This window comes from Oncorhynchus clarkii, chromosome 5 (genome assembly GCF_045791955.1).
Source record: "Oncorhynchus clarkii lewisi isolate Uvic-CL-2024 chromosome 5, UVic_Ocla_1.0, whole genome shotgun sequence".
Classification (NCBI taxonomy): Eukaryota; Metazoa; Chordata; class Actinopteri; order Salmoniformes; family Salmonidae; genus Oncorhynchus; species Oncorhynchus clarkii.
The window spans coordinates 93,989,710-94,017,022 of record NC_092151.1 but is presented as its reverse complement, the minus strand read 5'-3'; the positions used below and the strand labels follow the sequence as shown (position 1 = coordinate 94,017,022).

At 45.6% G+C, this 27,313-nt stretch overlaps 2 protein-coding genes across 2 annotated transcripts in view; both read right to left on the bottom strand.

The window, feature by feature from the left end:
- Nucleotides 1–6,579, bottom strand: part of LOC139409581 (ras-related protein Rab-6B) — a 159,861-nt gene extending 153,282 nt beyond the window's left edge. The window contains exon 1 of the mRNA XM_071154949.1: nucleotides 6,328–6,579. Within this exon, the coding sequence (XP_071011050.1) occupies nucleotides 6,328–6,397 (70 nt within the window). The 5' untranslated portion in view covers nucleotides 6,398–6,579. The remainder of the gene's footprint in view (nucleotides 1–6,327) is intronic.
- Nucleotides 6,580–6,914: 335 nt separating this feature from the next.
- Nucleotides 6,915–27,313, bottom strand: part of LOC139409580 (solute carrier organic anion transporter family member 2A1-like) — a 54,174-nt gene continuing 33,775 nt past the window's right edge. The window contains exons 5-14 of the mRNA XM_071154948.1: nucleotides 26,715–26,813; nucleotides 26,274–26,413; nucleotides 23,039–23,111; nucleotides 22,502–22,666; nucleotides 15,766–15,961; nucleotides 13,833–13,980; nucleotides 12,125–12,300; nucleotides 10,422–10,486; nucleotides 8,919–9,039; nucleotides 6,915–8,536 (exon numbers count right to left, since the gene is read on the bottom strand). Of these exons, the coding sequence (XP_071011049.1) occupies nucleotides 8,416–8,536; nucleotides 8,919–9,039; nucleotides 10,422–10,486; nucleotides 12,125–12,300; nucleotides 13,833–13,980; nucleotides 15,766–15,961; nucleotides 22,502–22,666; nucleotides 23,039–23,111; nucleotides 26,274–26,413; nucleotides 26,715–26,813 (1,304 nt within the window). The 3' untranslated portion in view covers nucleotides 6,915–8,415. The remainder of the gene's footprint in view (nucleotides 8,537–8,918; nucleotides 9,040–10,421; nucleotides 10,487–12,124; nucleotides 12,301–13,832; nucleotides 13,981–15,765; nucleotides 15,962–22,501; nucleotides 22,667–23,038; nucleotides 23,112–26,273; nucleotides 26,414–26,714; nucleotides 26,814–27,313) is intronic.

Here is a 27,313-nt window from a genome sequence, read left to right as displayed (position 1 = left end):
TATGGGGTTTGAGAAGTCAATGAGAGAGATGATTCAAAATGATTCCTTAGTTGTTCATTTTTGCTAAATCTAAAGGAACAATCTAGATTCGATCCAATGTCTTAAAGTAGATGAACTTGTTATTACTCCAACCTCGTGAAAGTGACAAACTGACACCTTCTCACTTTTGTCAAAAACAACTTTATACATCGAAGGAGTGCCTTTTCAATTCACGGCCTGCACTGACGACCGTTAGACGCCGATGACTTCTTTAGTTCGCCAAAGTCACTATGACATCGCCTACAAGCGCGATCGTGGGCTTTCTACTGGAGAAGCAGTTTTCTACCTCTTTTCATAGCGTACTTACTGTCTTTGCTCAGACCATGTAGGCCTCAACACTTCATAAAGACCCTCCGCCGTCATTTCCACTGAGTTCTTCGGTCAGCTGGGTGGATGCATTAACCGTCCACTAAACCAAGTGTTATGTGCTGCCATGCTCTCCACAGCTTTTTCAGCCCCTGCGCTCACAACTCTCCTGATATACTTTAGTCCTTTACGTTAATAAATGATGGTCGATCTGTCATCTACGATAATAAATGATGGTCGATCTGTCCTTTACATTAATAAATGATGGTAGATCTGTCCTCTACGTTAATAAATGATGGTCGATCTGTCCTTTACGTTAATAAATGATGGTCGATCTGTACTTTACATTAATAAATGATGGTCGATCTGTCCTTTACATTAATAAATTATGTGTTGGTCGATCTGTCCTCTACGTTAATAAATGATGGTCGATCTGTCCTTTACATGAAATAAATGATGGTCGATCTGTCCTTTACATTAATAAATGATGGTCGATCTGTACTTTACATTAATAAATGATGTGTTGGTCGATCTGTCTTTTACATTAATAAGGGATCTGGATATACTAGGGCTGTGTCACTATGGGCCCTGGTCAACAGGGAAAGGACGTGGATATACTAGGGCTGTGTCACTATGGGCCCTGGTCAACAGGAAAGGATGTGGATATACTAGGGCTGTGTCACTATGGGCCCTGGTCAACACGAAAGGACGTGGATATACTAGGGCTGTGTCACTATGGGCCCTGGTCAACAGGAAAGGACGTGGATATACTAGGGCTGTGTCACTATGGGCCCTGGTCAACAGGAAAGGACGTGGATATACTAGGCCTGTGTCACTATGGGCCCTGGTCAACAGGTAAGGACGTGGATATACTAGGGCTGTGTCACTATGGGCCCTGGTCAACAGGAAAGGATGTGGATATACTAGGGCTGTGTCACTATGGGCCCTGGTCAACAGGAAAGGACGTGGATATACTAGGCCTGTGTCACTATGGGCCCAGGTCAACAGGTAAGGACGTGGATATACTAGGGCTGTGTCACTATGGGCCCTGGTCAACAGGAAAGGACGTGGATATACTAGGGCTGTGTCACTATGGGCCCTGGTCAACAGGAAAGGACGTGGATATACTAGGGCTGTGTTACTATGGGCCCTGGTCAACAGGAAAGGACGTGGATATACTAGGGCTGTGTTACTATGGGCCCTGGTCAACAGGAAAGGACGTGGATATACTAGGCCTGTGTCACTATGGGCCCTGGTCAACAGGTAAGGACGTGGATATACTAGGGCTGTGTCACTATGGGCCCTGGTCAAGCACTATAAAAAGGCACCAAGTCCCATTTGGCAACATACCGTAGCTGTGTCTAAGAAACAGACTCCCTCCCCCATAGGGTCTGGGTTGCACTGGGCTGTGGCTCTGCACAACGTGATAACACAAGGCTCTCCACCAGACCGGCCCCAGGCAGGACCCCCACCTCTCACCTCCACTGCAGGCTTTATTTAAGATGAGTCTCCCAGTCAGGACCCCCTCGTCTCCACAAGTTCAGCTCAGCAGCCTAAACACTTGAAATGGCCCTAAACTAGACACTGTCTGTCTGCTAGGAAGGAGACTGGATCCAAGCTAGATACTGTCTGTCTGCTAGGAAGGAGACTGGATCCAAGCTAGACACTGTCTGTCTGCTAGGAAGGAGACTGGATCCAAACTAGATACTGTCTGTCTGCTAGGAAGGAGACTGGATCCGAGCTAGATACTGTCTGTCTGCTAGGAAGGAGACTGGATCCAAACTAGATACTCTCTGTCTGCTAGGAAGGAGACTGGATCCAAACTAGACCATGTCTGTCTGCTAGGAAGGAGACTGGATCCAAACTAGATACTGTCTGTCTGCTTGGGAGGAGACTGGATCCAAACTAGATTAAGTCTGTCTGCTAGGGAGGAGACTGGATCCAAACTAGATACTGTCTGTCTGCTAGGGAGGAGACTGGATCCAAACTAGATTAAGTCTGTCTGCTAGGAAGGAGACTGGATCCAAACTAGCTTAAGTCTGTCTGCTAGGAAGGAGACTGGATCCAAGCTAGATACTGTCTGTCTGCTAGGAAGGATACTGGATCCAAACTAGATTAAGTCTGTCTGCTAGGAAGGAGACTGGATCCAAACTAGATACTGTCTGTCTGCTAGGAAGGAGACTGGATCCAAACTAGATACTGTCTGTCTGCTAGGAAGGAGACTGGATCCAAACTAGATACTGTCTGTCTGCTAGGGAGGAGACTGGATCCAAACTAGATTAAGTCTGTCTGCTAGGAAGGAGACTGGACCCAAACTAGACCATGTCTGTCTGCTAGGAAGGAGACTGGATCCAAACTAGATACTGTCTGTCTGCTTGGGAGGAGACTGGATCCAAACTAGATACTGTCTGTCTGCTAGGAAGGAGACTGGATCCAAACTAGATACTGTCTGTCTACTAGAAAGGAGACTGGATCCAAACCAGATACTGTCTGTCTGCTTGGGAGGAGACTGGATCCAAACTAGATACTGTCTGTCTGCTAGAAAGGAGACTGGATCCAAACCAGATACTGTCTGTCTGCTTGGGAGGAGACTGGATCCAAACTAGATACTGTCTGTCTGCTTGGGAGGAGACTGGATCCAAACTAGATACTGTCTGTCTGCTAGGAAGGAGACTGGATCCAAACTAGATACTGTCTGTCTGCTAGAAAGGAGACTGGATCCAAACTAGATACTGTCTGTCTGCTTGGGAGGAGACTGGATCCAAACTAGATACTGTCTGTCTGCTAGGAAGGAGACTGGATCCAAACCAGATACTGTCTGTCTGCTAGGAAGGAGACTGGATCCAAACTAGATACTGTCTGTCTGCTAGAAAGGAGACTGGATCCAAACTAGATACTGTCTGTCTGCTAGGAAGGAGACTGGATCCAAACTAGATACTGTCTGTCTGCTTGGGAGGAGACTGGATCCAAACTAGATACTGTCTGTCTGCTTGGGAGGAGACTGGATCCAAACTAGATACTGTCTGTCTGCTAGGAAGGAGACTGGATCCAAACCAGATACTGTCTGTCTGCTAGGAAGGAGACTGGATCCAAACTAGATACTGTCTGTCTGCTAGAAAGGAGACTGGATCCAAACTAGATACTGTCTGTCTGCTAGGAAGGAGACTGGATCCAAACTAGATACTGTCTGTCTGCTAGGAAGGAGACTGGATCCAAACTAGATTAAGTCTGTCTGCTAGGGAGGAGACTGGATCCAAAGTGAATCTGCTCTGTTTTACTGTTGTTTACCTCATGATTTCGACTGTTACGTTCAACGGCATCATGAAATTTACCAATTACCAGGACAGTTTAACCCAAAAACAATAAAAGTGACTCCAAAATGACTCTACACATGATTTACCATTCATTTCTATTGGGCCCATAATAATCTGAAACAACCAAAACAAACTGCAAATGCATGAAACAAGTTTGCAGAGTCACAAGCTTGATGTAGACATTGTATGCTATGAATATGGGACCAAATACTAAACTTTTGACTACTTAATTTATAATAATCTTTAAGGGTGTCCATCATTTTGACCCCTACCTTTTTGAGAAGCAAAATCTCTTTCTCTGAGCGATTGTATTAGTATAAAAAAATATAATTTCCCTAATTTTTCGATCATACAATATAGCTCAGTATTTGAATAACGTATTATGTACAGTCATTATTTCATCTTTATCAAGGGGGGCAATCATTTAAGACCCCACTGAATCTTAACCACATCTGTCTATTTCTCCCTCTCCATCTTTCTCCCTCCCTCCCTCCCTCCATCCTTCTCTCTCCCTCCATCTCCATCCTTCTATCTCTCCCTCCCTCTCCATCCTTCTCTCTCCTTCTCTCTCCCTCCCTCTCCATCCTTCTCTCTCCCTCCCTCCAGCTTTCTCTCTCCCTCTCTTTCTCCCCCCTTCCCTCCCTCTCCATCCTTCTCTCTCCCTCCCTCTCCATCCGTCTCACTCACTCCCTCCCTCTCCATCCTTCTCTCTCCCTCCCTCTCCATCCTTCTCTCTCCTTCTCTCTCCCTCCCTCTCCCTCCTTCTCTCTCTCCCTCCCTCTCTATCCTTCTCTCTCCCTCCCTCTCCCTCCTTCTCTCTCCCTCCCTCTCCATCCTTCTCTCTCACTCCCTCTCCATCCTTCTCTCTCACTCCCTCTCCATCCCTCCCTCTCCATCCTTCTCTCTCCTTCTCTCTCCCTCCCTCTCCCTCCTTCTCTCTCTCCCTCCCCCTCTATCCTTCTCTCTCCCTCCCTCTCCATCCTTCTCTCTCACTCCCTCTCCATCCTTCTATCTCACTCCCTCTCCTTCCTTGTCTCTCACTTCCTCTCCTTCCTTCTCTCTCCCTCCCTCTCCATCCTTCTCTCTCCCTCCCTCTCCATCCTTCTCTTTCCCTCCCTCTCCATCCTTCTCTCTCCCTCCCTCTCCCTCCTTCTCTCTCTCCCTCCCTCTCTATCCTTCCCTCTCCATCCTTCTCTCTCACTCCCCCTCCATCCTTCTCTCTCACTCCCTCTCCATCCTTCTCTCTCACTCCCTCTCCATCCTTCTCTCTCACTCCCTCTCCATCCTTCTCTCTCACTCCCTCTCCATCCTTCTCTCTCACTCCCTCTCCTTCCTTCTCTCTCACTTCCTCTCCTTCCTTCTCTCTCCCTCCCTCTCCATCCTTCTCTCTCACTCCCTCCCTCTCCATCCTTCTCTCTCCCTCCCTCCAGCTTTCTCTCTCCCTACCTCCCTCCATCCTTCTCTCCCTCCCTCTCCATCCTTCTCTCTCACTCCCTCCCTCCCCATCCTTCTCTCTCATTCCCTCTCATTCCTTCTCTCTCTCTCCATCCTTCTCTCTCTCCCTCCCTCTCCATCCTTCTCACTCCCTCCCTCTCCATCTCCATCAAGCATTTCGCTACATTCCCAATAACATCTGTTAAACACGTGTATGTGACCAATAAAATTTGATCTGATTTTGATTTGATGTCTTTCTCTCCCTCCCTCTCCATTTCTCTCCAACCCCCCTCCCCTCCCGCTGTCTCTCTCTCTCTGAAAACAAACCTCTTGACTTCTCCACACACCCAATGAACCTACATGAAGAGATGAAGCAAGTCTCATAAAATGGTGTGGAGTAGTGGAGCCTTTAGGGACAAACTGAGCCAAGATAAGTTGGTCATCAGTCTATCTATTCATAATAACCCTTCATTGGGATCATATATTTGATACTAGACCACATTTTCCAGCGCACTTCACTATGCAAATTACCAAATGACTTAGTCATCGTCTGGAGGTAGAGAGAGAGAGAGAGAGAGAGAGAGAGAGAGAGAGAGAGAGGGAGAGGTAGAGAGAGAGAGAGAAAGAGAGAAAGAGAGAGAATACAGTGGCAGAGAGACTGCAGCTACACAAGTTCTCCCACCGACAGACACTGGCAACCTGGGTGTGTCTCAGCCATACACAGAATAATTAATTAATTCACTTATCTCTTTTAAACCACAGCACTCGCGTTTGAGACAATATCATCGCATAAACACCACCCATTTGAGATAGCAATTGTAGAATACATATCGGTGACAAGCTACAATTATATTAGCGTTATAAAACGTGAATTGTTGTGACACTGGACTGCAAAAATAAATCATACTGTTTTGCCCCTGTTGTGCGTAAAGTATAATCAAACAAAAAAGAGGCCTAACAATTAAAGCCATAGACGGACATAATAAACACTTTATACTGGGGTTGTCGTCTGAACTACTTTCAACAGATAAAACATAAGAAAAACTTGCTTGACATTTTCCCATAGAATATGTAGTATATGTTGTTACTAAGAGAAACGTGTACAGGAAGCCTAGAGATCAACAGATCATTTAAACTTAACGTATAACAGTGAACACCAAGCAGGTGCATACAGTCAGCTTCGTGTCATCCCCAACCGGAACAGAACTTCTCCCGACGATTCTGAATGACTTACCGCTTTGCTCCCCCAGAAAGACCAGTTTGAATTTCCTTAAAGGGTTCCCAAAGTCACTACCCACAGACATGTTTTTGGGGGAGAATTTGTAAAAGAGCAGGAGAATGAAACGCTTGTTCCCCAGTGGTCCGGGGGTTGTGGTACTGATGATGGATGTGAAACTGAAAAACGACGCCTCAACCCGTTCAATCTGCTCTCTCCGCGATGGAAGCGCTACTGACTGGATCGCCTCCTGTCCGCTTCAACGGCAATCTGCGCATGCGCGGTTTGCTCTCTCCTCGCTCTGTTTGTCTGCCGCCCCCTCCCTTCCTGCTCTGGCACATGACGTCATGCAAAACGGAAGTAAAGGGAAGCTTTCCACTTTTTTTATTTTATTTAAACTCTTGTGCGCTACATTTTAGATTAGTTAGACCATAAGGCAAACTCAGCTTCAAACCTCATCCTTTACCTTTGGCTCCCTCTCTAGTACTTGAGTAACCCATGATGATTACTTACACACAGACACACAGACAGACAGACACACAGACAGACAATCCCTTTTTCCCCCATTCTTAACTTTTCCAACACAATATAACAATTAGACAATATAAACAAACATTTTTATTATTTACAGAAGTTACAAGTATTTATTGCTGCATATAAGGCACGCAAACTAAGATTATCCAAAACTAATCATATTGTATTGGCATTTTATTTCAACAAGTAAACAATTATTTAAACAGTGCAATTGATATTTGATGCATAGCATATTATTGTGATTAAAGCTGATGAGATATTGATCATATAAAATTACTATTCTGTGTAAAAAAAAATATGTTTTTAAACATCTCAAACAAAAACTCAAAGTCTCTATAATGTCACTCACCAAAATGCCTCTGTGTTAAAGACAAACTTAAATATTAAGCTAGCTTTAACTTTGTTGTCTACTGCAACTAGAAACCTGAATGAACAACATCCCTGGGATAACAGCAAGTGTACAGTTTTCAATGTGCATCCAAAGACTACGTTTCGTCCTTCAAAATGATCTAAAATCAACACCTTTCACTGCTACTGACCCCCCTTCCCCATGTAGGGATCCTGACCCCCTTCCCCATGTAGGGATACTGACCCCCTTCCCCATGTAGGGATACTGACCCCCTTCCCCATGTAGGGATCCTGACCCCCTTCCCCATGTAGGGATACTGACCCCCTTCCCCATGTAGGGATCCTGACCCCCTTCCCCATGTAGGGATACTGACCCCCTTCCCCATGTAGGGATACTGACCCCCTTCCCCATGTAGGGATACTGACCCCCTTCCCCATGTAGGGATCCTGACCCCCTTCCCCATGTAGGGATACTGACCCCCTTCCCCATGTAGGGATCCTGACCCCCTTCCCCATGTAGGGATACTGACCCCCTTAGAGAACAGTGCTGAGGTTACTAACAGGAGGATCAGCTGGGTTAGAGAACAGTGCTGAGGGTTACTAACAGGAGGATCAGCTGGGTTAGAGAACAGTGCTGAGGTTACTAACAGGAGGATCAGCTGGGTTAGAGAACAGTGCTGAGGTTACTAACAGGAGGATCAGCTGGGTTAGAGAACAGTGCTGAGGTTACTAACAGGAGGATCAGCTGGGTTTGAGAACAGTGCTGAGGTTACTAACAGGAGGATCAGCTGCGTTTGAGAACAGTGCTGAGGTTACTAACAGGAGGATCAGCTGGGTTTGAGAACAGTGCTGAGGTTACTAACAGGAGGATCAGCTGGGTTAGAGAACAGTGCTGAGGTTACTAACAGGAGGATCAGCTGGGTTAGAGAACAGTGCTGAGGTTACTAACAGGAGGATCAGCTGGGTTTGAGAATACTTTAAGCAGACCGTTGAAACATTCTATGGTTGAAAGGCATACTGGACTTTGCCCACTGGCAGTTGATAGGTGAGTCACTTCTCTCATGTGAGACAGGTTAGGTGGATCAGGTGGGTAAAGGAGAGCACATTCAGACAGAACACCACAGCAGACTGTTGAAAGGAACAGTAGTGGACCTGAGACTACTCTTTAAAGTGAGACGAGAGAGAGAACGGAGTAGGGAGCCAGGAGGTCAGTCGTATCCCAGATCAGAGTGGTCCATCAGGCCTCTTCTCCAGGCTGTACTCCCTGGTCCTCAGGACCTTCCAGCCCACCACCCCAAGCAGGAAGATCCCCATCACCTTGAAGCCCACCTGCAGGCCCAGGTACCTGCAGAGATACGATACGGCAGGAGGGTTAGAGCTAGTTTATAGCATGCCAATCCAGTCAACCAATCCAGTCAACCAACCAATCAATCAACCAATCAGTCAATCAGTCAACCAATCCAGTCAAACAACCAATCACCAATCAATCAACCAATCAGTCAACCAATCCAGTCAACCAACCAATCAGTCAATCAGTCAACCAATCCAGTCAACCAACCAATCACCAATCAATCAACCAATCAGTCAACCAATCCAGTCAACCAACCAATCCAGTCAACCAACCAATCACCAATCAATCAACCAATCACCAATCAATCAACCAATACATTAATGAATGAATCATTCTCACTTGTATAAATGAGGCATGACAATAGTTGCATTCTTACCTGTTCCTCAGGATGTTATTGTCATAGTAACCACAGCCCAGCCGGTTGCCACAGGCTTGTTTCCACCAAATACAGGAGCTGTCGATGACAATGCCGAACAGGGCTGGGGCTGGTAACCAGGCTAGAATAGAGGAGGATCACACAATACATAACATTATATACAGGAGCTGAGGATGGCCATGCGGAATAGGGCTGGTAACCAGGCTATTATAATACAATAAGACGTAACTCTAAACATTAACACTGTTCATAGAAAATAACGGCATTTCAATATAGTTGTAATCCACTAGAGGGCACTGTAACACTGCATTGACGGATGATAAGGCAGGGTCATATCCTAGAAGGCGGGTCATATCCTAGAAGGCGGGTCATATCCTAGAAGACGGGTCATATCCTAGAAGACGGGTCATATCCTAGAAGACGGGTCATATCCTGGAAGACGGGTCATATCCTGGAAACGGGTCATATCCGGGAAGACGGGTCATATCCTGGAAGACGGGTCATATCCTAGAAGACGGGTCATATCCTAGAAGACGGGTCATATCCTAGAACACGGGTCATATCCTAGAAGACGGGTCATATCCTGGAAGACGGGTCATATCCTGGAAACGGGTCATATCCTGGAAGACGGGTCATATCCTAGAAGATGGGTCATATCCTAGAAGATGGGTCATATCCTAGAAGACGGGTCATATCCTAGAAGACGGGTCATATCCTGGAAGACGGGTCATATTCTAGAAGACGGGTCATATCCTGGAAGACGGGTCATATCCTAGAAAACGGGTTATATCCTAGGAGACGGGTCATATCCTAGAAGACGGGTCATATCCTTAAATACGGGTCATATCCTAGAAGACGGGTCATATCCTAGAAGACGGGTCATAACCTAGAAGACGGGTCATATCCTAGAAGACGGGTCATATCCTAGAAGACGGGTCATATCCTAGAAGACGGGTCATATCCTTGAAGACGCGTCATATCCTTAAAGACGGGTCATATCCTAGAAGACGGGTCATATCCTTGAAGACGGGTCATATCCTAGAAGACGGGTCATATCCTTGAAGACGGGTCATATCCTTGAAGACTGGTCATATCCTAGAAGACGGGTCATATCCTAGAAGACGAGTCATATCCTAGAAGACGGGTCATATCCTTGAAGACGGGTCATATCCTTGAAGACGGGTCATATCCTAGAAGACGGGTCATATCCTAGAAGACGGGTCATATCCTTGAAGACGGGTAATATCCTAGGTCTTCTAGGATATGACCCGTCTTCAAGGATATGACCCGTCATATCCTAGAAGACGGGTCATATCCTAGAAGACGGGTCATATCCTGGAAGACGGGTCATATCCTGGAAGACGGGTCATATCCTGGAAAACGGGTCATATCCTGGAAGACGGGTCATATCCTGGAGCGGTGGATTTGATATATCATTGTATTCCATTGTGTATTGCTTTAGGAACATCTGTCTATGTGAAGAAGATAAAAGAGTATACTTACCAAGCACTCTCATGAGCAAAAACTGGACTCCTATGGCAAAGGATTTATCTTCATGGGGAACAGTTCTGAAACAATTCAAGCAAAGTAATGAATTATAATGAACAATTAACTGAAATGACACTTTATCCAGCCATTATTTAGCTGAGGACCATCATATTCACTACCGGTCAAAAGTTTGGACACACCGACTCATTCAAGGGTTCTTCTTTATTTGTACTGTTCTACATTGTAGAATAATAATGAAGACATCAAAACTATGAATTAACACATATTGAATCATGTTAAACAAATCAAAATATATTTCATCATATAGACGGGGTTGTGTGTTAGAGAGGTTACCTGAGGACCATCATATAGATGGGGGTGTGTGTTAGGGAGGGAGGACCATCATATAGATGGGGTTGTGTGTTAGGGAGGGAGGACCATCATATAGATGGGGTTGTGTGTTAGGGAGGTTACCTGAGGACCATCATATAGATGAGGTTGTGTGTTAGGGAGGGAGGACCATCATATAGATGGGATTGTGTGTTAGGGAGGGAGGACCATCATATAGATGGGGTTGTGTGTTAGGGAGGGAGGACCATCATATAGATGGGGTTGTGTGTTAGGGAGGTTACCTGAGGACCATCATATAGATGGGGTTGTGTGTTAGGGAGGTTACCTGAGGACCATCATATAGATGGGGTTGTGTGTTAGGGAGGTTACCTGAGGACCATCATATAGATGGGGTTGTGTGTTAGGGAGGTTACCTGAGGACCATCATATAGATGGGGTTGTGTGTTAGGGAGGTTACCTGAGGACCATCATATAGATGGGGTTGTGTGTTAGGGAGTTTACCTGAGGACCATCATATAGATGGGGTTGTGTGTTAGGGAGGGAGGAACATCATATAGATGGGGTTGTGTGTTAGGGAGGGAGGACCATCATATAGATGGGGTTGTGTGTTAGGGAGGGAGGACCATCATATAGATGGGGTTGTGTGTTAGGGAGGTTACCTGAGGACCATCATATAGATGGGGTTGTGTGTTAGGGAGGGAGGACCATCATATAGATGGGGTTGTGTGTTAGGGAGGGAGGACCATCATATAGATAGGGTTGTGTGTTAGGGAGGGAGGACCATCATATAGATGGGGTTGTGTGTTAGGGAGGGAGGACCATCATATAGATGGGGTTGTGTTTTAGAGAGGGAGGACCATCATATAGATGGGGTTGTGTGTTAGGGAGGAAGGATCATCATATAGATGGGGTTGTGTGTTAGAGAGGCTACCTGAGGACCATCATATAGATGGGGTTGTGTATTAGAGAGGGAGGACCATCATATAGATGGGGTTGTGTGTTAGGGAGGGAGGACCATCATATAGATGGGGTTGTGTGTTAGGGAGTTTACCTGAGGACCATCATATAGATGGGGTTGTGTGTTAGAGAGGGAGGACCATCATATAGATGGGGTTGTGTGTTAGAGAGGGAGGACCATCATATAGATGGGGTTGTGTGTTAGGGAGGGAGGACCATCATATAGATAGGGTTGTGTATTAGAGAGGGAGGACCATCATATAGATGGGGTTGTGTGTTAGGGAGGGAGGACCATCATATAGATGGGGTTGTGTGTTAGGGAGGTTACCTGAGGACCATCATAATAATGGGGTTGTGTGTTAGAGAGGGAGGACCATCATATAGATGGGGTTGTGTGTTAGGGAGGTTACCTGAGGACCATCATATAGATGGGGTTGTGTGTTAGGGAGGCGATCAACCCGGCCAGAGAGATGAGGAACATGACAGGAAGCAGGAAGTGAGGACATTGGTTGGGGCAAGGACCGGGGCGGGCAGTACCCCCACCACCACCCTGGCTGTAAGCTATACAGATACAGTCTGTGTACTTCTACACCAGAAGAAGAAGAACACAGAAGACACCATTGTCAATATATAAAGATAGACAACATATACAAGTATGCCATACATTTCTCAGATTCAAGAAGCAAAATGTACAAAATGACTTGTTTTCATTAAGACAACGGCTAAATTGTGAACGATCGATAACCTATACTGATTTGAAAGTACTGTAATTACAGTTAACTCTTGGTCTGAATTGAAGTCTAACTAATTCAACTAGTCAACATAATGGCCATGCATTGACTATTATATACACCAAGTCGAGTCAATATAACTATTAGCCTTGCCACAGTCCTCCTGCTTGTGGATTACACTACTACTGCAACATCTACAAGTGGTTTAACTCCACTTAAAACACTTCCTGTGTCCCAGGGCCGATTACAGATGGATTGGACTGGCCCATTGATTGTTAACCATCCATATCGTGTCCCTGTACTGTAGGTAGAGACTGTAGCACACAGTCAGACACATAGCGCCATGTCTGGCTGGCTGCCTTTGCTGACCAATACACTCTCCTAAACTGGGTTTAATCAGTTTAAACGGTTGAAGATTTAGACCGTACAGATGTAGGATCTTAATTTGACCAGTTTCTTACAGTAGGAGAATACCAGGACATGGCGGTAACAGGAAAATGTGAATTATTTTGTGGATTATAATTAATGGAAATTTTTGTAAGGGGTTTGATGCATTTTTTTGTTAAGGCAAATCAAGTCTGACATCTTTTAAGGGGAAACTTTAGAAGCTTTTATAAACCTTGAATACGCTACAATCAGGCTTTTATAAACCTTGATGACGCTACAATCAGCGGTGGAGACATACTCTAGTAGAAGTAAAGATACCTTGATAGAAAATGACTCAAGTGAAAGTCACCCAGTAAAATAATACTTGAGTAAAAGTCCAAAAGTTTTTGGTTTTTAATATACTTAAGTATCAAACGTAAAAGTATAAATCATTTAAAATTCCGCATATTAAGCAATAAAGATGGCACCATTTCTTGTTTTCTTAATTTACGGCTAGCCATGGGGCACACTTCAACACTCAGACATCATTTACAAACAAAGTATGTGTTTAGTGAGTCCGCCTAGATCAGAGGCAGTAGAGATGACCAGGGATGTTCTCTTGATACGTGTGTGAATTAGAACATTTTCCTGTCCTGCTAAACATTCAAAATGAAACGAGTACTTTTGGGTGTCAGGGGAAAATGTACGGAGTAAAAAAGTACATTATTTTATTTAGGAATGTAGTGAAGTTAAAGTTGTCAAAAATATAAATAGGAATGTAAAGTACAGTTACCCCCAAAAAATGACTTAAGTAGTACTCTACACGACTGACTACACGTTTGCATTTCCTGCTGTACAGGACATTTACTGGATGATCAAATTAAGACCCTACATCTGTAACATTACCATTTGTTCAGTCATGCCACACTACTTCCCTAACTTCATTCTGACGTGTCTTTTATGCAAATCAAAGCAGATAAATGTGCACTCATCAGAAGCCTGAGATTAAATGGCCACCTACCAGAACCCTGAATTTGTTCTTGGGGTCTTTGGTGTACTCCTTGCAGCCTGCGTGGCAGGGAGACAGGTACTCAGTGTTGTCTGATCCACACACTGGGTTAAAGGAGTCAGCAGGACAGGAGCAGTTGGAATAACAGGTGGCCAGAAACCTGTAGGGGGGGGGGAGAAGATGTTTAGAGAATGGTTTAGTGTGTCACAATAGAGTTATACCCGATATCTGCATTATTGTGCTGAGCTGGCTCAGATATTGTCTTTTCATATGGACCTTTCCAGCACGGTTCCAGGAACTGTGGTGAATGTCTAAGCAGGCCAGATGAGTACAAGGCTAGCTAGGCTTGGTTCAGCTCGGCTCAGCTCAATAGTGTGAAAAGGGCATTTCCATGTTTATATAAGGGTTATGAGATCACAGCAGAGTTCAGGGTGGAGTTAAGTTCATCAGTAGAGCTCTGGGTGAGTTAAGTTCATCAGTAGAGCTCTGGGTGGAGTTAAGTTCATCAGTAGAGCTCTGGGTGAGTTAAGTTCATCAGTAGAGTTCTGGGTGAGTTAAGTTCATCAGTAGAGTTCTGGGTGAGTTAAGTTCATCAGTAGAGCTCTGGGTGAGTTAAGTTCATCAGTAGAGCTCTGGGTGGAGTTAAGTTCATCAGTAGAGCTCTGGGTGAGTTAAGTTCATCAGTAGAGCTCTGGGTGAGTTAAGTTCATCAGTAGAGCTCTGGGTGAGTTAAGTTCATCAGTAGAGCTCTGGGTGAGTTAAGTTCATCAGTAGAGCTCAGTGCCAAACCACATAACAGAAGACAACCGAGATATGGGGTTATGGGGTAAAGACCAGGGTTCCTGTTAATGTTATATGTTGTTCATTAGTCTCTGTTTGGTGTTGTACTGTAGTAACAACATCTCTAGTTGTTTGGGTTCACCAGTGGCACAGCTCCAAACAGTAGCCTTGTCTTAGTGTCCACAAGTGGCTAGTTAATTAACGGTGTCTTCTACACGGTTCACAAGGCTCCGTATGTTTGCTTGTGCAATATCAAAAGGTAAGCTAAATTAAGTTAATTGTCCTCAAGACCGGACAATAATGTAACTGATGGGGCTTGTGCAAGTGTTTCACCAAACTCTTATTTTTGGTACAAATAATTAAAATGCTTCTGTCTTCTAGTCCTCATGACCTCCCTAGAACTCCATGTATTTAAACACCTTCAAAACATCAACTGTCAAAACTACAGAGACAGTAACACAGCCTCCCCAAAATGACAAACTACAAACAACATACACATCAACAACAGCCCAATCAGCCAGCACAGGGCCCAATCAACCAGAGTTACATGGCCCAATCAACCAGAGTTACATGGCCCAAACAGCCAGGACAGGGCCCAATCAACCAGTGCTACATGGCCCAATCAACCAGGACACGGCCCAATCAACCAGGACACGGCCCAATCAACCAGGACACGGCCCAATCAACCAGGACACGGCCCAATCAACCAGTGCTACATGGCCCAATCAACCAGGACATGGCCCAATCCACCAGGACATGGCCCAATCAACCAGGACACGGCCCAATCAACCAGGACACGGCCCAATCAACCAGTGCTACATGGCCCAATCAACCAGGACACGGCCCAAACCACCAGGACATGGCCCAATCCACCAGGACATGGCCCAATCAACCAGGACACAGCCCAATCAACCAGTGCTACATGGCCCAATCAACCAGGACACGGCCCAATCAACCAGGACACGGCCCAATCAACCAGGACACGGCCCAATCAACCAGGACATGGCCCAATCAACCAGGACACAGCCCAATCCACCAGGACACAGCCCAATCAACCAGTGCTACATGGCCCAATCGGTCAGTGCTACATGATCCAAACAACCAGGACAAGGCCCTCCAAATATGTAACTGTTTGGCAAAGATGCAGATCCCTTCTCTGACTCACCCATTGGGTGTGTAGTTGACCTCCGCCACCCTCTGTGTGGGGCAGCCCATGAAGAAGAGAGGGATGATGAGGAGTACAGAGATGGTGAGCATGGCGACAGAAAAACGAGGGATGGTCTTCAGAGAGAGACCGGTCCTCTTCATGATGACTCCGCCCACCAGCATCCCCACGGCAACGGACGGAAGGTTCACCGCACCTGAGGGAGAAGACAAGATTTTTGAGAGCAGAATAGATTTAAAAACTTTCTCCACAGTATGTATCTGTATACTTGTCTCTTTGTATCTGTATCGATCTCTACATACAGAACTACAAAGACAGAGATAGTCTGAAAGAGTGCACAGCGAGCTGATTTGTCTTCACTGAAAGACACGATCAACTTAATTGTCTCAGGCATACAAACGCTAGCCTGGTTGCCAGTCTATGATTAGCTATTACATTGTACAAGACACAGAGTACAAGGAGTGGAATGTTACAGAGACGGATACCGGCGGCAGGGTAGCCTAGTTAGAGCGTTGGACTAGTAACCGGAAGGTTGCAAGTTCAAATCCCCGAGCTGACAAGGTACAAAATCTGTCATTCTGCCCGTGAACAGGCAGTTAAACCACTGTTCCTAGGCCGTCATTGAAAATAAGAATTTGTTCTTAACTGACTTGTTTAGGTAAAAAAAAAAAAAAAAACACTGAATATACCCAGATCAGAGCTGAAAACGTGTGGCCAGACAGCATTTGCCCCAATACTTTTCAATCCGTTATGGTGCCGCCGTACCATTTTCCAAAAGCAGCAGCACCAAACGCGTTTACCAGACATTTATTAGTTCACGTCATAGAAAAAAAAAACATGGAAATAAAATTGCAATGGATAAGAAGGCTTTTGTCTCTTACTGAACAAGTTGACGTTTAGTACCTCCGCCAATTTCAGCCCCGTTGTTTTGGTCTAGTGAATACAGCCTGGGATTTCACACGTTTCTTTTTGTCATTGGCCTACACACAATACCCCAGCAATTCAAAGTGTACAGTGCCTTGCTAAAGTTTTCATCCCCCTTGGCGTTTTTCAATGGATTTTTATTTGGATTTCATGTAATGGACATACACAAAATAGTCCCAGTTGGTGAAGTGAAATGTAAAAACAAACAAATAAAACCTGAAAAGTGGTGAGTGCATATGTACCCCCTTTGCTATGAAGCCCCTAAATAAGATCTGGTGCAACCAATTGCCTTCAGAAGTCACATAATTAGTTAAATAAAGTCCACCTGTGTGCTAAGTGTCACGTGATCTCAGTATATATACACCTGTTCTGAAAAGCCCCAGAGTTTCCAACACCACTAAGCAAGGGGCACCAGTAAGCAAGCGGCACCATGAAGACCAAGGAGCTCTCCAAACAGGTCAGGGACAAAGTTGTGGGGAAGTACAGATCAGGGTTGGGTTATAAAAAAATATCAGAAACTTTGAACATCCCACGGAGCACCATTAAATCCATTTTTAAAAAATGGAAAGAATATGGCACCACAACAAACCTGTCAAGAGAGGGTCACCCACCAAAACTCACAGACCAGGCAAGGAGGGCATTAATCAGAGAGGCAACAACGAGACCAAAGATAACCCTGAAGGAGCTGCAAAGCTCCACAGCGGAGATTGGAGTATCTGTCCATAGGACCACTTTAAGCTGTACACTCCACAGAGCTGGGCTTTACAGAAGAGTGGACAGAAAAAAGCCATTGCTTAAAGAAAAAAACAAGAAAACACGTTTGGTGTTCACTAAATGGCATGTGGGAGACTCCCATAACATATGGAAGAAGGTACTCTGGTCAGATGAGACTAAAATGTAGCTTTTTGGCCATCAAGGAAAACACTATGTCTGGCGCAAACCCAACACCTCTCATCACCCCGAGAAAACCATCCCCACAGTGAAGCATGGTGGTGACAGCATCATGCTGTTTTTCATCGGCAGGGACTGGGAAACTGGTCAGAATTGAAGGAATGATGGATGGCGCTAAATACAGGGATATTTTTTAGGGAAATCTGTTTCAGTCTTCCAGCAGGACAATGACCCTAAGCATACTGCTAAAGCAACACTCGAGTGGTTTAAGAGGAAACATTTAAATGACTTGGAATGGCCTAGTCAAAGCCCAGACCTCAATCCAATTGAGAATCTGTGATATGCCTTAAAGATTGCTGTACACCAGCAGGAACCCATCCAACTTGAAGGAGCTGGAACAGTTTTGCCTTGAAGAATGGGCAAACATCCCAATGACTAGATGTGCCAAGCTTATAGAGACATACCCCAAGAGACTTGCAGCTGTAATTGCTGCAAAAGCAGTCTCTAGAAAGTATTGATTTGGGGGGAGGAATATTTATGCACGCTCAAGCTTTCTGTTTTCTTGTCTTATTTCTTGTTTGTTTCACAATTGTTTCAAACTTCAAAGTGGGAGGTATGTTATGTAAATCAAATTATACAACCCCAACCCCCCCAAAAAAATCTATTATAATTACAGTTTTTAAGGCAACATAATAGGAAAAATGCCAAGGGGGTGAATACTTTCATGTTTTCAAAATGAAAATGAAAAGTTGAAACGTCTTGAGTCAATAAGTATTCATCCCCTTTGTTATGGCAATCCTAAATCATTTCAGGAGTAAAAATGGACTCACTCTGTAAGCAATAACAGTGTTAAACATATTTTTTTTTGAACGACTACCTCATCTCTGCACACATACAATTATCTGTAAGGTCCCTCAGTCGAGCAGTAACTTTCAAACACAGCTGTGACTCAACAAAATGTGGAATACGTCATGGGGTATGAATACTTTCTGAAGGCACTGTATGTGTTAATAAAAGCAGTTTAGCCGTCCTCTAAAACTAGCTAGATTGATCCAATCTACAGCTAGCTCACAAAACTACTAACGTTAGCTTTAGTAGCGTAGCTAGATAGCTAGCTGGCTAACATTAGCTGGCCAGACTGATGCAATCATGTAGCCAGCAGCTAACGTTAATAACGTAGACTCAACTGAATAAATGTGTTTGGCACAGGATAAAGAGTATGACATGATCTGTTGCTTCTACCGAAGGCATACTGTTCCTGGAAAGGTTAGTCAGTCAGTTTGTTAGTCCTGTAATGTTGGCATATTATTTCCACTGCTGGTGATTATTCACAAATGTTTGTGGTGCAAAAGTACAGGTTCTACAACTTCCGTCACAGAGCGGTCTACACAGATACTGTGAACACGTGGTAGTTTGAAGGGTTTGATCCACCTTAGGCCAGGAGTGTTTTCCAATTCACACCCCAAAGCCATATAGTCATAGGACAGATGAAAAGGGAAGCTATATATATATATGTATATAATAAGAATATGTTGTAATAATAATATACCTGAACAGGTCATGAGATCAGGAAAAACTCCAGGCCCCAAAAAAGACAATAATGAATTTTTACACACCACTTTTGAACCTGTGGTGCCTGTGGTAACTGTGGTGCCTGTGGTAACTGTCGTGCCTGTGGTGCAACCTCTGTCCCAGACTATACTGCTGATCCCACAGTAAATACACATAGATGAATGCTGAGACAGGACTAGACACCAGATATAATACGGTCAAAGCTCACTCTCTACCAGCATCCTTAGACAGCCTTTCAACACCACAACAGTCGTCATTCATCCACAACTACAGTACGTTAAACTCTTTGACGTAAACCATTATCATAACAAGCCCAAGTGAAGAACAGAGATCTGTGTCTTCATCTCCATGCCAACTGTAACCCATGCCAACTGTAACCCATGCCAACTATCAATACCAGCCGTAGAGTAGGGTAAAGAGCGAGTAGGATCAGATTCACCATACTTAATCTGTTTCACATAGTGGATCAATAAGGAAACACATACATCATTGATCTATGGGGCGGCACGTAGCCTAGTGGTTAGAGCGCTGGGGCGGCAGGAAGCCTAGTGGTTAGAGCGTTGGGGCGGCAGGTAGCCTAGTGGTTAGAGCGTTGGGGCGGCAGGAAGCCTAGTGGTTAGAGCGTTGGGGCGGCAGGAAGCCTAGTGGTTAGAGCGTTGGGGCGGCAGGAAGCCTAGTGGTTAGAGCGTTGGGACGGCAGGAAGCCTAGTGGTTAGAGCGTTGGGGTGGCAGGAAGCCTAGTGGTTAGAGCGTTGGGGCGGCAGGAAGCCTAGTGGTTAGAGCGTTGGGGCTGCAGGAAGCCTAGTGGTTAGAGCGTTGGGGCAGCAGGAAGCCTAGTGGTTAGAGCGTTGGGGCGGCAGGTAGCCTAGTGGTTAGAGCGTTGGGGCGGCAGGAAGCCTAGTGGGTAGAGCGTTGGGGCAGCAGGAAGCCTAGTGGTTAGAGCGTTGGGGCAGCAGAAAGCCTAGTGGTTAGAGCGTTGGGGCGGCAGGAAGCCTAGTGGTTAGAGCGTTGGGGCTGCTGGAAGCCTAGTGGTTAGAGCGTTGGGGCTGCAGGAAGCCTAGTGGGTAGAGCGTTGGGGCGGCAGGAAGCCTAGTGGTTAGAGCGTTGGGGCAGCAGGAAGCCTAGTGGTTAGAGCGTTGGGGCGGCAGGAAGCCTAGTGGTTAGAGCGTTGGGGCTGCAGGAAGCCTAGTGGGTAGAGCGTTGGGGCGGCAGGAAGCCTAGTGGTTAGAGCGTTGGGGCGGCAGGAAGCCTAGTGGTTAGAGCGTTGGGGCTGCAGGAAGCCTAGTGGGTAGAGCGTTGGGGCGGCAGGAAGCCTAGTGGTTAGAGCGTTGGCAGTTAACACACTGTTCCCCGGGCGCCGAAGATGTGGATGTCAAATAAGGCAACATCCCCCCCCCCCCCCCCCACCCTCTCTGACTCAGAGGACTTGGGATAAATGTTGTACCCCCATTTCATCTGTTCCACAAAGATGTGGTGAAGGGGTTTGATTGAACGCAGACCGTTCCATTGCTCAGATTGGAGCACATTCAACAAATCTGATTTAACAAAGTGGATATTTGTAAAAATCCGTCATGATTTATGTGTTGTAACAGACCCACCATGTGGTTACTGGAGTCTTGTATTGGATATATTTGTCTGTTTTTTTGCTGTTTTACAATTAGAAGTTGTTTATTTTTCATGTCTAGAAGAACTGACTGCTAAATGTTAACTGATTAGCATAGCTAGCATACACAAAATCAGAAGAGGAGGTAGTCAGTCTTTTTTTAAATATATTTTTATTTAACTGCAATGCAGTTGATTGGTGACAATGACATGTGTTGGGGTTGACATCCATCCATACATTATACTCCGATTTTTACCTCAAAATAGTGTGAATCAAACGTATAAAAAAATGGCCTAAAATGTAGATTAATTTAGCTGGGAAGAAATGAGGAGATTCAAGATGTTTCCCCCACATTGTTTTGGTACATATTGTGTGTGTGTGTGTGTGTGTGTGTGTGTGTGTGTGTGTGTGTGTGTGTGTGTGTGTGTGTGTGTGTACGCAGGCCTGCGTAGGACAAAGCAGCTAACGAGGCACTGCTCTGTCAGCTGTCGTAGGCAGCCTTGCTGTCTGGAGAAGAGGGGTCCTTTTATGTTTCCATATATCCATGTGTGAATTCTTCTCAACAGTAATGTGACTTTGTGGATTCGAATAAAGTATTTAAAATGTGTGTCTCTCTGTTTGTCTGTGTGGTGAGTATTTTGTGCTCCCGAGTGGCGCAGTGGTCTAAACGCACTGCAAGAGGTGTCACTACAGTCCCTGGAACTGACCTATGAGGAGACAGTGGTACTGTACTGACCTATGAGGAGGCAGTGGAACTGTACTGACCTATGAGGAGACAGTGGTACTGTACTGACCTATGAGGAGACAGTGGTACTGTACTGAACTATGAGGAGGCAGTGGTACTGTACTGACCTATGAGGAGGCAGTGGAACTGTACTGACCTATGAGGAGGCAGTGGTACTGTACTGAACTATGAGGAGGCAGTGGAACTGTACTGACCTATGAGGAAGCAGTGGTACTGTACTGAACTATGAGGAGGCAGTGGTACTGTACTGAACTATGAGGAGGCAGTGGTACTGTACTGACCTATGAGGAGGCAGTGGTACTGTACTGAACTATGAGGAGGCAGTGGTACTGTACTGACCTATGAGGAGGCAGTGGAACTGTACTGACCTATGAGGAGGCAGTGGTACTGTACTGACCTATGAGGAGGCAGTGGAACTGTACTGACCTATGAGGAAGCAGTGGTACTGTACTGACCTATGAGGAGACAGTGGTACTGTACTGAACTATGAGGAGGCAGTGGTACTGTACTGACCTATGAGGAGGCAGTGGAACTGTACTGACCTATGAGGAGGCAGTGGTACTGTACTGACCTATGAGGAGGCAGTGGAACTGTACTGACCTATGAGGAAGCAGTGGTACTGTACTGACCTATGAGCAGGCAGTAGAACTGACCTATGAGGAGGCAGTGGTACTGTACTGACCTATGAGGAGGTAGTGGAACTGTACTGACCTATGAGGAGGCAGTGGAACTGTACTGACCTATGAGCAGACAGTGGTACTGTACTGACCTATGAGCAGGCAGTTGTACTGTACTGACCTATGAGCAGACAGTGGTACTGTACTGACCTATGAGCAGACAGTGGTACTGTACTGACCTATGAGCAGACAGTGGTACTGTACTGACCTATGAGCAGACAGTGGAACTGTACTGACCTATGAGCAGACAGTGGTACTGTACTGACCTATGAGCAGGCAGTTGTACTGTACTGACCTATGAGCAGACATTTGTACTGTACTGACCTATGAGCAGGTTGCTGTAAGCGGTGGTCGTACTGTACTGTCTCTCCAGGAACTTGGTGAGGAAGGTGGCGAGGCCAGCGATGACTGAAGAGAAACAGCACTGAGACAGAACCAACAGCAGGAACAGGGGACTGAGGAGGAGACGGACAAACAGCCTGGGGAACACTGGGGTGAGAGGAACAGAAGAGGACAGACAGACACATAAACACACACACACAGACGTACACAAATAAATTAGTCAGTTCACTAAGAAATACTGTAGCTACCAGGCAGATTCTCTGTGAACTCCTATAAAACACACAATACAAGTGTAAAATTCAAGTGTGAAACAAGTTTCTCAAAACAATGGTCAGAGGGACCGGTACAAACAACAGTGACTACATCTCCTAGCGATGGAAAGGTTGAGCTGTGTTGTTGTAATCATGCCTGTCAGCAATATTTACAAATGTGTTAGTCGATCAGCCAATGGCTGGTGTGTGTGTGTGTGTGTGTGTGTGTGTGTGTGTGTGTGTGTGTGTGTGTGTGTAGAGGACTTACTCTTCAGGAAATCAAGCATTGAGAAGTCTGGCTTTTTGGATTCTTCATTCTGAATGGCAGCTTCAGTTCCACTCTGCAAGGAAATAATACATTCAGGTTTAAGTATGGCAGAAACAACGCATGCATAATTTGAGCTTTTATTTTGGAAAACAAATAGTTTCAGAGGGGTGACGAAAGCAAAAGAGAAGCAGTTTTTATTTCATTATTCAAAATGTTTTATAGAGAGACAGAGAGACAGAGAGAGAGAGAGAGAGAGAGAGAGAGTCTTGATATATACGAGTACACCCCCTGGACAGGACACTACAGTCGTGGCCAAAGTTTTGAGAAGGACACACATTAATTTCCACAAAGTTTGCTACTCCAGTGTCTTTAGATATTTTAGTCAGATGTTACTATGGAATACTGAAGTATAATTACAAGCATTTCATAAGTGTTAAAGGCTTTTATTGACAATTACATGAAGTTGATGCAAAGAGTCAATATTTGCAGTGTTGACCCTTCTTTTTCAAGAGCTCTGCAATCCGCCCTGGCATGCTGTCAATTAACTTCTGGGCCACATCCTGACTGATGGCAGCCCATTCTTGCATAATCAATGCTTGGAGTTTGTCAGAATTTGTGGGTTTTTGTTTGTCCACCCGCCTCTTGAGGATTGACCACAAGTTCTCAATGGGATTAAGGTCTGGGGAGTTTCCTGGCCAAGGACCCAAAATATCAATGTTTTATTCCCCGAGCCACTTAGTTATCACTTTTGCCTTATGGCAAGGTGCTCCATCATGCTGGAAAAGGCATTGTTCGTCACCAAACTGTTCCTGGATGGTTGGAAGAAGTTGCTCTTGGAGGATGTGTTGGTACCATTCTTTATTCATGGCTGTGTTCTTAGGCAAAATTGTGAGTGAGCCCACTCCCTTGGCTGAGAAGCAACCCCACACATGAATGGTCTCAGGATGCTTTACTGTTGGCATGACACAGGACTGATGGTAGCGCTCACCTTGTCTTCTCCGGACAAGCTTTATTCCGGATGGCCCAAACAATCGGAAAGGGGATTCATCAGAGAAAATGACTTTACCCAGGTCCTCAGCAGTCCAATCCCAGTACCTTTTGCAGAATATCAGTCTGTCCCTGATGTTTTTCCTGGAGAGAAGTGACTTCTTTGCTGCCCTTCTTGACACCAGGCCATCCTCCAAAAGTCTTCACCTCACTGTGCGTGCAGATGCACTCACACCTGCCTGCTGCCATTCCTGAGCAATCCCACAGCTGAATCAACTTTAGGAGACGGTCCTGGCGCTTGCTGGACTTTCTTGGGCACCCTGAAGCCTTCTTCACAACAATTGAACCGCTCTCCTTGAAGTTATTGATGATCTGATAAATGTTTGATTTAGGTGCAATCTTACTGGCAGCAATATTCTTGCCTGTGAAGCCCTTTTTGTGCAAAGCAATGATGACGGCATGTGTTTCCTTGCAGGTAACCATGATTGACAGAGGAAGAACAATGATTCCAAGCACCACCCTCCTTTTGAAGCTTCCAGTCTGTTATTCGAACTCAATCAGCATGACAGAGTGATCTCCAGCCTTGTCCTCGTCAACACTCACACCTGTGTTAACGTGAGAATCACTGACATGATGTCAGCTGGTCCTTTTGTGGCAGGGCTGAAATGCAGTGGAAATGTTTTTGGGGGGATTCAGTTCATTGTCATGGAAAAGAGGGACTTTGCAATTCATGTGATCACTCTTCATAACATTCTGGAGTATATGCAAATTGCCTTCAAACAACCTGAGGCAGCAGACTTTGTGAAAATTAATATTTGTGTCATTCTCAAAACTTTTGGCCAAGACTGTAGTCTATCTCCTGTTCCTGTAAAGAAACAGCTTGATGCAGCAGGACACCCCCTGGACAGGACATTAGTCTATCTCCTGTTTCTGTAGTGAGGCAGCTTGATGTACCAGGACACCCCCTGGACAGGACACTAGTCTATCTCCTGTTTCTGTAGTGAGGCAGCTTGATGTACCAGGACACCCCCTGGACAGAACACTAGTCTATGTCCTGTTTCTGATGTACCAGGACACCCCCTGGACAGGACACTAGTCTATCTCCTGTTTCTGTAGTGAGACAGCTTGATGTACAGTACACCCCCTGGACAGGACACTAGTCTATCTCCTGTTTCTGTAGTGAGGCAGCTTGATGTACCAGGACACCCCCTGGACAGGACACTAGTCTATCTCCTGTTTCTGTAGTGAGACAGCTTGATGTACAGTACACCCCCTGGACAGGACACTAGTCTATCTCCTGTTTCTGTAGTGAGACAGCTTGATGTACAGTACACCCCCTGGACAGAACACTAGTCTATCTCCTGATACTGTAGTGAGACAGCATGATGTACCAGGACACCCCCTGGACAGGACACTAGTGTATCTCCTGTGTCTGTAGTGAGACAGCTTGATGTACCAGGACACCCCCTGGACAGAACACTAGTCTAGGCCCTGCTTTGTGTTACAGGTCTACAGTAACACTCATTTGCACTACTGGCTCCACACCAGAAGAGGTCAGTAATAACCTGAGAATAATTTACCCAGAAAATATTTCCTTTTAGTATTTCAAGTCATTCAATATAATGACACACGACGATAGATATTATATTAGCGTCTGGGCCCTGGTCTTACAACCTGAGGAAGATAGTATTGTGAGAAGGGGAATTATTAAGTAAACTAGCATAGCAATGCTCATTGGTTTGGGGAATGTTTTTTGATTCTCAAGGGAATTTTAGTAACACCTTATGTGACACGTACCAACACACAGACTTTATGAAACATTCATAAGCAAATTCTAAGCATTTATGTCTGCATCCCAAACGCATCCCCTGGTCAAAGGTCGTTCACTATGTAGGGAATAGGACCCCTGGTCAAAGGTCGTTCACTATGTAGGAAATAGGACCCCTGGTCAAAGGTCGTTCACTATGTAGGGAATAGGACCCCTGGTCAAAGGTCGTTCACTATGTAGGGAATAGGACCCCTGGTCAAAGGTTGTTCACTATGTAGGAAATAGGACCCCTGGTCAAAGGTCGTTCACTATGTAGAGAATAGGACCCCTGGTCAAAGGTCGTTCACTATGTAGGGAATAGGACCCCTGGTCAAAGGTCGTTCACTATGTAGGGAATAGGACCCCTGGTCAAAGGTCGTTCACTATATAGGGAATAGGGTGCATTTTGGGACAGAACTTTAGTGACGGAGTGTTACCCACATTGCCTTCCAGCAGCATGCTGCGAGGAAAGAAGAAGTATGGGATGGAGGTCAGAGCTAGGCTGGCAGAGGAGATGAGGAGGCCCATCCACCACGCACCCACCCAGCGAGGGTCTGTAGGGGCCAGCTCAGCGTTGGTGACTGGAGGGAGAGAGGAGAGAGGAAATTTAGAGGGAGGGTGTGAAGAGAGAGGGAGAGAGAGAGAGAGAGAGAGAGAGAGAGAGAGAGAGAGAGAGAGAGAGAGAGGAAAGTTAAAGGGAGGGAGAGAGGAGGAGAAAGGACAGAGAGAGATTGAGATCGTAACAGAGAGACCAAGGCAGGAACAGAGACAGAAACAGATCGTTAACAGCTTTTCACTATGAGCCCAAGCTATACAATCCCACCCTCTAAACCAGCCACCAAACCTCGGCCACCAATGTGACGATCCAAACACAGTACCTACCTGAGCCGGTTCTGTCCACGTCCACATAGATCCTCAGCATGACGGAGCCCAGCAGGAAGCCGAAGGCGGGTCCAAACACAGACAGAGCAAACAGGATGGCTGAGGAGAAAAGAGACAGTCAAGGTCTTTTATCAGGGTTGACTGAGAACGCATTCTCATTTACAGCAATGACCTGGGGAATAGTTACAGGGGATGATTGAGCCAATTGGAAGTTGGGGGTGATTTGGTGGCCGTGATGGTACGAGGGCCAGATTTGGAATTTAGCCAGGACCCTTAGATAACACCCCTACTCTTACGATAATTTCCATGGGATCTTTAGTGACCACAGAGAGTCAGGATACCCGTTTAACATCCTATCCGAAAGGTAGCACCCTACTCAGGGCAATGTCCCTAATCATTGCTGTGGGGCATTTCTTTAGACCAGAGGAAAGAGTGCCTCCTACTGGCCCTTCAACACCACTTCCAGCAGCATCTGGTCTCCCGTCCAGGAACTGACCAGAACCAACCGTGCTTAGCTTCAGAGGCAAGCCAGCAGTGGGATGCAGGCTGGTATGTAGCTGTCATTGTGTCTGATATTTATTATTATACTAGTGTTCGAG